At 39.3% G+C, this 12,924-nt stretch overlaps 1 protein-coding gene across 4 annotated transcripts in view; it reads left to right on the top strand.

The window, feature by feature from the left end:
• Positions 1 to 12,271, top strand: part of LOC109465411 (epsilon-sarcoglycan-like) — a 16,789-nt gene extending 4,518 nt beyond the window's left edge. For 2 of the 4 annotated variants that reach the window (XM_019762656.1, XM_019762657.1), the window contains exons 3-12: positions 2,687 to 2,835; positions 3,850 to 3,922; positions 4,417 to 4,615; positions 5,361 to 5,450; positions 6,763 to 6,965; positions 7,669 to 7,828; positions 8,921 to 9,106; positions 10,284 to 10,367; positions 11,015 to 11,135; positions 11,940 to 12,271. In XM_019762656.1, the coding sequence (XP_019618215.1) occupies positions 2,687 to 2,835; positions 3,850 to 3,922; positions 4,417 to 4,615; positions 5,361 to 5,450; positions 6,763 to 6,965; positions 7,669 to 7,828; positions 8,921 to 9,106; positions 10,284 to 10,367; positions 11,015 to 11,135; positions 11,940 to 11,996 (1,322 nt within the window). In that variant the 3' untranslated portion in view covers positions 11,997 to 12,271. Of the gene's footprint in view, positions 1 to 1,754; positions 1,917 to 2,686; positions 2,836 to 3,849; positions 3,923 to 4,416; positions 4,616 to 5,360; positions 5,451 to 6,762; positions 6,966 to 7,668; positions 7,829 to 8,920; positions 9,107 to 10,283; positions 10,368 to 11,014; positions 11,136 to 11,939 lie in introns of those variants that run through there. The other 2 variants (XM_019762660.1, XM_019762659.1) reach the window with 2 other exon arrangements.
• The last annotated feature ends 653 nt before the right edge of the window (positions 12,272 to 12,924 follow it).

Raw genomic sequence — 12,924 nt, 5'->3', positions numbered from 1 at the left:
GGCCCTTCGTTGTTTTTATTGCGCGCTTGCCTTAAATTTAAGGTAATTAGATTTAAGGTCTCCAGTGGACGTCATCCATAGCAATTACTTGGTGTGGCCGTAGAAAATAACCTGACATATGTCCAACCTATCCTCCCCCTGCTGAAGTTATAGTACAATCCCTCAATGTAACGTCATTTGATCCCATCCCATTATGGGGTTCCCCACTATATCCCGCTGTCGGCTGTCTCCAAGCAGATGTAGGTGGGGGATTTCTAAACACAAAAGGTCCTATTACGGGGACATAACGACCTCCACGACTCTCATCTTTGAACTCAATCTTGGAGACCACAACAGTAATATGCCTATCAAATTTCATTAACTTCCATCCACACATACAAAAGTTATCCTGCTCACAAGAAAAATTAACAAAATGCCCCCTGTAGTCACAACGAAACCCCCCACGAAGCTCAGTAACGAACTTAACCTTGGTCCCGACACTAGTAAGCACCACACCAAGAATTATAATCAACATTTTACAAATACTTGAGTTATCTTGCTAACAAGCCACAAACACAAAAGGTGCACTAACGTGACGCACGGACCCCCCACGAAGCCAAAACTTGTACTTGACTTCGGCCTTAACAGCGGTAATCTGCCTGCCAAAAATCATGGACGTCGATCATGCCTTATATCGCAAAATCCGCAGTTCCCCACACTCCGGCGAGACAATTTCATAGTCCTTCTGACGAAGACAATAAGGGTCAATATATCACAATGTATAGCCATGTCAACTCATAGACTTGAACTTGTTTGGCTGCTGTTCAATACTCAGGAATTCTTCCTATCTGACCTTGATACCTGTGACCAAGGGTTGACTAAACAACAGCCAGAAGAAGTCTGTTTTGAATTCCTGCACCATTATTCATAGAATCATACAGCTGGATGGAGGGATTTCTTATACAAGCAGGGCTGGACATAGTTTACATTCATGGAGAGGAGTAGGACTGTCCCCCAAGCATATATATGGTACAAATTGTTGATCAGGTAAAAGTAAACTGACAACATTAATGTACATACTAAAGAGGCCTTGATTGCAAGATCTGAGATTCAAAGACAGTAGGACTCCTACTGTCTTTGAATCTCAGATCTAGGAGTTATGACTGATTATAGATTATGCATGTATAAAATCAAGGCATATGGTCTTAACCTCAGTACCTTCCTGAAATACAATTCTTAAATGTTCAAAACTGAACTTGTATGTACTATGTATACTATAAAGAAGTCATCTACAGTTATTATGGAAGGACTGAAACTTACCTTGTCGTGATTAAGATGGATTTGAATTACAACATCCAAAACAAAGCAGTACAGAATGCAAAAAATAAGTTAGTTTTGCAGAAGTGTTCCTCAGTCATAGTACCTCAAATGCTTCAGTGAGTTTTGGACAGAATGCCTGAAATAAGGGGAAGTGAAACATCACATTGTAGGTAGACACACATATACTTGACAACAAAGCAAAGTGATCAACAATAATACATTACTGATTGTCTCATTTTACCAGACAGCTATGTACATAATTAGTGGACTTCCTCCTTGGCCCAGCATAGAACTATTCCCTTTTCGTCATATTCTTTAATAAAAGTTCAAACCTTTCAGTGTATTATACACTGTAGTGTTTTGGCTACATGTAAGTATTTTATCCTGATTGTGTTGTTGACACTGTTGGTGTTACACAATACTCACAGTACTATGTTATACTAGAATTACAGTGTATTTCTGCTGTTTTGCAGGACTGTTACTTGTGTTTCTGGTGCCTGGTGCCTTGGGGAACACATACCCTGCACATGTGACATACCCTGCACATGTAGGGTTAAACTTCATGTATCGGCTGGACAGAGAGATCTACACAGTCATACTCAAGCCTGACAACACTGGTAAGGTCCTTTTAAGTTTACACACAGTCAGGATGCTTAGGCCTAGGGAAAATGTTGTTTCGTGTTTCAGTACTAAAAAAAGTATGCATGTAGGTAGGATTATCTTTTTTTTCTTCTTTTTTTAGACTTCAGTGATATCTATATAGGGGTCCAATACAGTTAAACAAAGTAAAACTTGCATTAGGACACTTTTGTTTTCAATGTCATTTTAGAAAACCAATTGTACAAAGTTTTATCACTCAGGTGTCAGATCATGGAGTAAGAACAGGTTTATCAGTTTGAATATTTATATCCCTTGCAGGGGTCCACCCCCCCAAAAAAGGCTAGGGTCAGCAGGTTTTTCTAGGGTCGGTCAGGAAACACAACATTTTTTTTCCTAGGCCTTAGCTAGCAACATTTGGTCCAGAGAAAAAGCTTGTCAAGTGTAAGGAATTGAATCCTCTCTACTGACATTAATATTAGAAATGTAAGAAGCATGAAGGACATCATGATGTAATTTAAGTTTGATAACATAGGGTCATAACCCTGACGTTATATTTGGAGACACTTACAGAAAATGTCCCTTTGTCCCAGAAACAGAATTGAATTTGCCAAGTTACACATAGACCTATTTCTTGTCGTGCATGGCAGGTACAATTTAATGCATCTTCTATTGCAGGACTACCAGTAGTACTTGTGTCTTTGAACCAGATTTTTTTCTGCTGCAGTACTGACATTAATCACAAGAGGTCTCTCCTAGACTGTCATGTCCCACCCCTTGCCCTGTCCAGGTGATGTGGACCCTATTGTGTACACTCCCACCCTGAAAGGACACCCAGGCCTGCCAGACTGGCTCCATTTCATCCAGAGGAACAGCACAACTGACGGATTCCTGTACGGTACACCCACTAAGGATGACCTGGCACCTGTCGATATTGAGGTACAAGGATCAGGGTTCTAGCTAGGATTTAATTTTAGCGTAGTGGCACTGGCTTCATGTCAAGGTAGCGAAGTGAACGGTGTGGAGCTTTGAAAAATTTGAGTTATAAAAGAGGCCATTTGAGCGATACCCAAAGGGAAAAAAAAATATTTTTAAGGTATGTACAATGTATCCTCGATAGGTAATTTTTCACATTTGATCTGGCATTCTTGAACAAAGAAATACTGTCACAATGCCCCTACGCTGTATTGAAAATTAGCGTATGGGGGGAAATTTAGCGTAGGGGGTCAAAATCATGGCTTAGGGGGCCCCTACGCTATTTTGCGCTAGCTAGAACCCTGAGGATGAACACAAAGGGAATGACTTTGTCTTTATACATATAAGGCCACACCAATTTAATTTCTTGGTTAACGGATTCGCCGCTTCATTTTTTTCTGGTTTGCAAATAAAAATAAAAATTCAGAATCAACTACAAAATGCTCATATTTTGCCCTGAACAGTTGAAAACAGTCATTTTCATCCTAGTTGTTACAGTTATTCCATCTTTCAATGCAATGGTATCATTAAAAGTTCAAAATTTATTGTTTAAATTTTGAACCAGCCTGGTGTGTTGACATCGTGGCTCCTATCATACCATTTTGGGCCATAATTGGATGCCTAGGGCTGTTTTTATTTTTTTATTTTTTTTGCCCGCCCGCTCCATTATTTTCTAGAAAAATCCGTTAACCAAGAAATTAAATTGGTGTGGCCTAACACTGATGTACTGTAAATTAAATGTGAAATATTTGTGGTGGTGTTATGTATCTGTATCCATATAGCCGGGATAACGGATTGTGCGAAGTCTTGCAAATCACGTCGATAGGACAATATTTTTTGGTAAAAAAGTTAGTCTGGTACGATTTGGCTTTGAATGGAGGTACAGCGATAATACATGTAGAGAAAGAATTGCAAAATATGGAGTTGAAATGTAGGTTTTCCTATATGTATGCAGAAAGTTTTTTTCTTTTTTTTCAGATTGTTGCTTTCAACAAGAACACATTTGAGACCAACACTACCACTATCACCATTGATGTACAGGACAACAACCGTAAGTTTTTTATCTTCAATGTTCAAAATGGATGAAATTTTATGTTTACATAACCGGTAATTTTGGAATGTCTTGGTAAGTAGACATATTCAGTAGCAAAATCATTCTGTAGCATGCAAAACGTTTCTGTACTTTGCCAAAAACAGTTACTAAAGCAACTGGATATGATTTTGGAAACGGTCAAACGTTCAGAGCATCCACTGCATACCTTTCGTCAGTGACACTGACACGGTGACACTGACACAGTGACACTGACACAGTGACACTGACACTGAAATGTCCGTTTCCAAAATCATATCCAGTTGCTTGAGTAACTGTTTCTTGGATACTTGGATAGTTTATTCAGTTTCTTTGGCATATCTTATTACCTGGATGTCTATCTTTCATCGAAGTTTTTTTGTATTTTGCCTTACCATTTATTTTTGTATTTTGCCTTACCGTTTATTTTTGTATTTTGCCTTACCATTTTATTACATTATACATCTTTTTGACAGCCCTTCCTAAGCAGGTCCAGTTCATGGTAGAGAACAAGAACGTGGAAGAGTTTTTCTACGGCAACACGCGGGCCCGTTTTCTGCGAGACGTGCGTCGTGTTTGGGACATCAGACCACAAGAAGTCTTCATCACAAAGGTGGTATCAGCTCTGGACATGGGGCATCGTAACCCCCTCCCCCTTCCTGATTTATATGAAGGGTGTGTACCAAGTCTTTTCCACGTTTATCATCACAAATATGCCATTCCTTTCGCTGGATTGAAATTTAACGCTGAAACAGTTTGGCTTGGATTTCAACAGAACTTACTGACACTATCAATGGCTAACAGTACTAGCCGCAGTTGAAACATCATTTCAGAACTCACAGTCTGTAGCTGAAGTATAAAAATGAATAATTTTTGCCATATAACAGTTTAGCTATGATACATGCTGATAAAGATGCTTCTGTGACTGACAAGAACATTGACATCTTCTACATCTTTTTCACATGAACAGACATACAAAACATTTACTCCATATAATAAAAAAAAATTCCAGGGTTTAAAATTTGTGCATTGTCCCATACAGAAACTCTTTTTGTTTGCCAATATATGCCTTTTATGATTTTTATACAATGTAATATACAATAATAAAAGGAGGAAAGGCTTTTAATGTGGATATTTACAAGGTAATATGAAGAAGTTACAAATGATATTATCACAAACTGTTGAAACTGAAACAAATGTACAAAAGTTGTGTGTACTAGACTGTAGTTTTAGTTCAGTCCAAATGTAGTAATACATAAGATACTCGTAAAATCAGATAGACAACAACTTACAAGTGTTACAGTAGCTTAGCCGACATGCTTTTGCCTTTAATTTGCTGATCTTGAACTTTCAGTTGCTCTGTTATTTTTTTTCTTTGCGTAATTTTGCTCTAACTCTTCCCCCCCCCTCCCCATGCTAGCAATTGGCCCGTGTGTAGTGGTAGATATTTCTACAGGAAGTCTATGGATCTGATCAGAAACGCTCCTGCACATTGCGGTTTTCCTGGGTGGTGGGTGCCATCAGACATTACCATGTACCTCTTCATGTACCTAACCCGCATCTACGCCTTCACTGCACTAGATTACAATGACTCTTAAAGGTGACGCATGGAAGATCTTTGAGAGGGAAACACTACTAGCTTGATTCATTCTCCAATCAGATTTTTGGTGACTGTAAGACGGTATCAAATCGACCTGGCAGGCAGTATCCATTTGCCAGGCGGTTACCATTTGCCACCGATTTGACTGGCGTAAAAAAAAAAAGATACCAGACTACAAAAAAGAAGGCTCAGATGAAAATGCCTAAAAGCATGTCGAAAATAAGCTGGAGCCTAAAACCTCTACTTGGAGCTTTCATGATTTTGTAAGCTTTTGCAGTTTGCATAACACAATTTTCTGATCAATATTTGCAATAGAGGAAACAAGTTCTATGCTACAAAAAATTATTTTACAGCGTTTGTTTAGGTTACGATCAAAAATGAATGATAGATATTACATGGTTGAATCGTTTTTGTTAACTTGATGTTTTACAGTTTACCAGAAAGAAAATCGTTGACTTCTCCTAAATCTTGCGACTGTCACCTTTAGGAAATGCTGCATGCTTCATGATACAGTGCCATGAATGTGCCATACGTTACGTATGGTGGAATGTGATTCAGATATGATTACAGATGATACACCCTACTACTGTATACATGTACATGTCATACCTCCGAAGCACCAACGTCACTTCTAACAACATACATGTCCGTCCCTCCTTGTAAGTTTAAGTTTGAGTCTGCGTGCTGGGTGTAGTGCAGACAGTAGGGAAAGGTCATATCTGAGAAAAGAGTCTTGCAGACAACGTCTAAGGTGTACCGACCCCTACTGTTGCCTGTTATCCCCACCAAATGCCGCATGCTGAAATTGACTCGTGTCTGCGTCCAGTGTCGTGTGAAAAAAAATTTGTCCCAGACCTTTCCTTACAATTGTTTTTCCTGTCCTTTGAATTTGAGCTATGTTCAGTCCAAGTTTGATTCCCAAAAGTCTGTCTTGTCTGCACGATTCGTGACTGCGTCCAGTGTCATGTGAAAAAAAAATGTTACAGACCGTTCCTTGTTTTTCCCGTCCTCTGAATTTGAGCTATGTTCAGCCCAAGTTTGATTCCCAAAAGTCTGTCTTGTCTGCATGATTGTATCACGGAGAAATGAGTTTTAAAAAAATCACAAAAACTGCCACTAAAGTCCTTCCCAGAACATATATATAAGCCACGTACTAAAAGGATCCGGCTTATATACAGTAACGTTCTTTTGTTCATTTTCTTGCGCATTTTCTTTTTTATAGGGTGTACATTCACGTTGGTTCAGAACGTGATTACTCGTATCAGTTGGAGGAGGCCGCGAGACAGGTGGAGGTTTGCGAGCGTAACCCGGGAATCCAGCCCGCCGTTTCTATCGATAGCAATATTCGCAACTTCGACATCAACTGGTGCATGTTCAGACTGTTTTCCCCAGAGGAACTGGCTACACCCGCTCCTGTTGCAGCAGGTAAATATGACTGTATAGAGAACATTTCTTTCAGCTTTTATGTGTCTGGAGAAAAAAGATAATGAAACTGCCAGTGCAGATATGATAAACTTACTGAAATATGCATAATATTTTAGAATTCATTGATATTGCTGTTGCTATCTGTTCTTAATATAAACTGTTTAAAGAAATTGATTATATGGATTGGTCGCAAAACTGTATTCCAACACTTGTTACCTGTACTTAGTTAGATTCAGTTAGAGACATTTTGTAAGTTTGCGTAATTCATCCAAATGGCTGCAAGGTGTCAACTGAAATAAACCATTGTATAAAGGATAATCGGAAAATCACCCGCACAGACTCAGTACATACATGAGATAGAATATACTGATAGCAAAGGTGCTACTTTTCTACTAGTAAAAGTAACTGATGCCAAGACAGTAAGGGTGGCAGCCTTGAGTGTACTGAAGCTACCACACTTGTGTCTTTGTATTAAAAGACTTGTTGTTCGCTGTTATAATACAATGTTTTGTCACTTCAATTGTTACAACATCGTATTGAAAATTTCTTTTCTACTTGTTAATGTTATTTTTCTTGCTCTCACATCAGATTTTAGTCTGCAGAGAATGCCATTTATAAAATGTGCATGTACATGCTGTTTCCTAAGACACGTTCAGATCCTGTGCTGAAGTTGTTTGTTTGTTTGTTTGTTTGTTTGTTGAAGGAGAAGGTGTGCTGGGAGGAGTGTACACGCCCCGTGAGCTGACCGACACGGGAAGAGACTTAACCCTGTACTTCATCCTCATCATCATCATCCCCTGTATCATCCTCATTGTGCTCCTCCTACTCCTCACTTACATCATGTGTGGACGCAGGCAGGGCGTGTAAGTACACTTCATTCTCTTCTGACACCTTTCAAATCTTACAGTACATTTTAGACTCTTCTTAGGGATGTGTTTTTGATGCTATGATTTTACGATTAGCAGAGTGAGCTTAATCTGGGCAAGCAGCCTGATGTCATGTTGATACATGTACATGTCATTTGGTGTGTCTTGAAACTTTGACGCCAGTTTTATTCGCAAAGTTTTCTTGTGAAGTTGAATTCAAATTCGTGGCACCACGAATCGAATTTGCTTTTCCTTTTTAAATCAGTCTCCTGGGAGAGGCACCAGAAAGTCTTGGATGGGGAGAATTTCATGTTATACAGATGTAGATGTTATAGACTTATGTAAAAATGAACAATTCTTTGTTTCCTGGTGTTGATAAAGGTTAGACTTCCAGGTAAGGCCACACCAAGTAAATTTTATGGATGACGTCCGCGCGCGCATTGATTTTGGCCTGTTCCTAGAAAAAAAACAAGAAATTCCACTTCCTGTAACTATGACCAAGGAGTCACGACAGTGCCACAAATCGTCAGATTGACGTGAAACCCGTAACGCGAGAACAGGACAGGACGACAACTGCTGTTCCACCTGATTTATTGCTGTTTTGATGATGAATAAAAGACTTCTTGCTTATTACACTGTGTCGCCTCATTCGATTTGTGTCCTTACATTTGTCATCTCTTAGTATATTTCTAATCTAGGCATCTTGTTTTTTAGGGCCTTTCTTGTTTTTTTTTCGCCCTCTCGCATTAGATTTAGGGTCTCCAAAGGACGTCATCCATAAAATTTACTTGGTGTGGCCTAATGAGGTACACAAGGATCCAACACAAATCTCTCACCTAGAGCTTTCAATCAGTCACTCTGGTCTTCCTCAGTAGACTGACCCAGTGAGGCTTGTCACACTTCAAAGAAGCCACGTGACAAGCTTCACTGAGTGACTGATCGAAAGCTCTGGGTGAGAGATTTCTTTGTGTTGGATCAAAAGTTTTAACTTTAAACATGTAACTACCAACACAGATGAACTTTCATGATAGGTACACAAGGAATCATTACTCAAGCAACTGGAAAGATTTTGCAATTCTGTCCCTGCAGTCAGAAGCGAGACCAGGCCACGCCGGCTATCCAGCTGACCCACCACGCCTCCATCCGCGAGGCCAGTAAGGAGCTGAGGGACCTGTCTCAGAAACGGGACATCAAGCCGCGCTCCACCCTGCCCATGTTTAACGCTGCCAGCCCGCACAGGGGCGACGAAGGGACACCACTCACCAGGGCTCCACAGTACGTATCCACGGAGTATGTTAACAGAATGTACATGTACTGTGCCAGTACGTATCCACGGAGTATGTTAGCAGAATGTACATGTACTGTGCCAGTACGTATCCACGGAGTATGATAGCAGAATGTACACGTACTGTACTGTGCCAGTACGTATCCAGGGAGCACCAGGGCTCAAATTAACGGTGTCCCGAATGCCACTGACCCAAAATTTTGGCCAGGACAACTACATGTATAAAGACATTTTGGGACATTTTGGGGACAATAGAAAAATAATCAACTGCAGAATGTCAGCCCTTCTTTTCTTTCGTCACCTTGCATGATAAATTCAGTACACATAATGTGTCACACATATTAAAACCCAATGTGTTGTACGTTATTCCTGTACAGTATTGTATACTGCACTGCATTTGTATTCCCATTTGCAGACAACATATTAAGGCATAAATGACTGTCTTGCAGTTTATTGCAAGCTTGTTTTTATAACATGTCATTCTTGACTTACCTTTTTCAATGCATGTTTGAATGTCTTGTTCATAGTAACTGCAAATGAAAAATATTGGTGACCTGAAATATACTAGTATATGTTCTTTTCAGACCTCCATGCCCAAAACTACAAATTTTATGCTCCTATATTATTAAGAATATTGAAAAAAAAACACTTGAATGTGCAATCTATTAATGCTTGGTTACTAGTATGACTGTACATTTTGTTCATCCTTGGCAATGTAACTAAAAATGTAGAACAGTTAAACAGCTGGCATGTATGGTAACATTGTTAGCATGTCAGGGCTCGAAATAATTGGAGCTGTGCACCCAATTTTTTTCTGTAGGTGCACTGGTGCACCCAAATATTTTTTTGTTGCATTATTGTACATATCAAATGTATAATAGTATGCAGAATATTCTTGGCATCTAAGTGTCAGAAAAATAGTAAAATCTTTATTGTAGTACTTGTTAAAGATTTTGAAGTCTGTAATTAGTTTTTGTTTTATTTGGTGCACCCAAACAAAATTTTGTGCACCTAATTTTTTTAGGTTGGGTGCACCAGTGCACCTATCCCCAAAAAATTAATTTCGAGCCCTGGTTAAACAGCTGGCATGTACTGTAACATTGTTGGCATGTATGAAGAGCTGAGGCTGAAGCTTTGCCCTGTGTGTGCACTTGTGCTGCCCTGCAGAGAACCTGCTGACGAGAACCCGCGCGCTCCGCCGCCATACCGCCTCCCGCCAGACTTCCCTAACCAAGAAGAGTCCAGCTTTATGTGAGTAACGCTTGCTTACGACTGACACTGGTCTGGTACGTGCGTTGTCATTGGCTACTGAGACTGACATTGGTCTGGTACGTGTGTTATCATTGGCTGCTATAGGCCTAGAACTGACACTGGTCTGGTACGTGCGTTGTCATTGGCTACTATATGCCTAGAACTGACACTGGTCTGGTACGTGCGTTGTCATTGGCTACTATATGCCTAGAACTGACACTGGTCTGGTACGTGCGTTGTCATTGGCTACTTTAGCCTAGAACTGACACTGGTCTGGTACAGGTGTTATCATTGGTCACCCTTGGGACTAACACTGGTAATGGTATGGTACAAGTGTTACCATTGGTTGCTTCAGCTTTACTATGTTCATTGCAATATGACAGTTTGTAATAAACTTGAAATCATATACAGGATGTTTTTGGTGGCGATAATAATATTTTTGGCAGGGGAAAATTGAATGGATCATAAAACAACATCCTTTCAGTCCTTTTTCCCCTGTTACAGCAAGACCACAAAAAAGATAATAGCTACACTTGTACTGTAGGCAATTTTTAGGAGTCCTTGTCATCATTGCTAATTCATCTTATCTTTTGTAGGCATAATTATAGTCTTTGTACAATTCCTAATTTTTCCGAATTCTACTGTAGAAATTCTCCACCACGCGACAACTCTCGTAGCAACGTCAGCCAACCGGGAGGCTCGAGTAACGCTTCGCCGTCTCTCCAGCGTCGTCCGCCACCATTCATGCGCAGCGGAGAGCAGATCCAGGTGTGATTGGTTTAGTTGCTTGCACCCCATGTCACGCGTCGCGTAGGTATCACCCTCCAACCTAGCCTCTCACTCTCTCGTGTGTTACCTTGCCGTGGTTTTCTGATTCAACTTCTTTCTACATTATCTTGAAAGTTCATCCGTGTTGGTAGAAATCATTATGAAGCAAGTTTAAGCTGTAATTTCCAACACAAGAAATTGGACTCACCCAAATTTTCAACTGTACAACTCCAGTCTTTGTTCCTACATTGTTTCTACTCCTTTGTTTGAAACTTGGACCAGTGCTTTATCTGAAGATAAACTTTAGTCTTCAAAAAATTGTTTCATATATTCAAGCTCAGAGTACATAAAAGGTTTGTTTGAAGATGCAGGAAGAAGAAATGACTAAAGTTCTTGATTGCTTGTTGCATGGTTTTGTTAATTTTGCAGACACAAGCTTAAGCTTTTCTAACGGAGAGTGGTGAGCTAGTGCTATTTGAATCTCTCTTTGTACTAGTTCTAACTGTTTTGTTTTTGTTTTTAAAAGCTGACAATCTAACGTACAGGATGTTTTTTAAAACTTCAGAATTATTGAGTTTGTGTGGTTGTTGTTTTAATGTCAACTTACTGTAGTATGTCACTCACGAACTTACCGTAGTATTAATATGTGTTCAAAGTACATTTTCGTTTCGAATGTACCATATAACTATTTCTTCTATATAGTTTTTAAGTCTGTATCATTACTGTACATTGATTAATCAGAATTGATATTTTGGTTTTCTTAGGTACAGATTTTAAAGCTTAGTTTTCTGTACAATTTTTCAGGGCCGCAATCAACCAGGCGACCGTGGAAGGCCTGGGGTTCGAGAGTTCACAGCCTAGACCTGTGGACACTGGTTCAAATCCCAGCTACACACTATAGCCACATATTGTATCCAGTAAAACTACGTGAACATGTAACTTTTAAACTCCTCAGAATAACTGAAAGGCTACAGGTATTATCAACCCAGGTAGTTTGATAAGAACCAATGAGTAGTTCACAAAGGAGAAATACATGTTCTTATTATATAACACCTAAGGCCACACCAATTTAATTTCTTGGTTAACGGATTTTTCTAGAAAAATAATGGAGCGGGCGGGCGAAAAAAATAAAAAATAAAAACAGGCCTAGGCATCCTATTATGGCCCAAAATGGTATGATAGGAGCCATGAAGTCAACACACCAGGCTGGTTCAAAATTTAAACAATGAATTTTTAACTTTTAATGGTAGCACTGCATTGAACGATGAAATGATTGTAACAAGTAGTAAGAAAAGGACTGTTTTCAACTGTTCAGGGCAAAACATTAGCATTCTGCAGTTGATTCTGAATTTTTATTTTTATTTGCAAATCAGAAAAAAATGAAGAGGCGAATCCGTTAATCAAGAAATTAAATTGGTATGGCCTAATGATAGTTTATACATTGTACTTCGCATTATACATGTAGCACATGCATTATCTTTGATATTGAAGGCCTACGCCTGTGCTAGGTATTAAAATATGTTGGCTATTGCAGGGGTTTGAACACATTGTGCAAAACTACTGGTGCTAAGTGCTAGGCATCCTCATACAATATTTATGACTATGAACAGTGAACATAAGCTATTTTTATAACCAGCCTGGAATTTTGCAATACTCAAATTACAAAACTGTATGACTACTGTTATTTCTACTTCTGAGCCAAAAGCTGCATGTTTCAGTGTACTTCTGAGACATAACAGTGCCTTAATAATAACATGATGTATGATATGAATTTCTTTCATTTCCCAAA

The sequence above is a fragment of the Branchiostoma belcheri genome, unplaced genomic scaffold (assembly GCF_001625305.1).
Source record: "Branchiostoma belcheri isolate BF01 breed outbred unplaced genomic scaffold, Haploidv18h27 scaffold15, whole genome shotgun sequence".
Classification (NCBI taxonomy): Eukaryota; Metazoa; Chordata; class Leptocardii; order Amphioxiformes; family Branchiostomatidae; genus Branchiostoma; species Branchiostoma belcheri.
The sequence above is the reverse complement of the archived record's forward strand: the minus strand, read 5'-3'. Positions and strand labels throughout refer to the sequence as shown.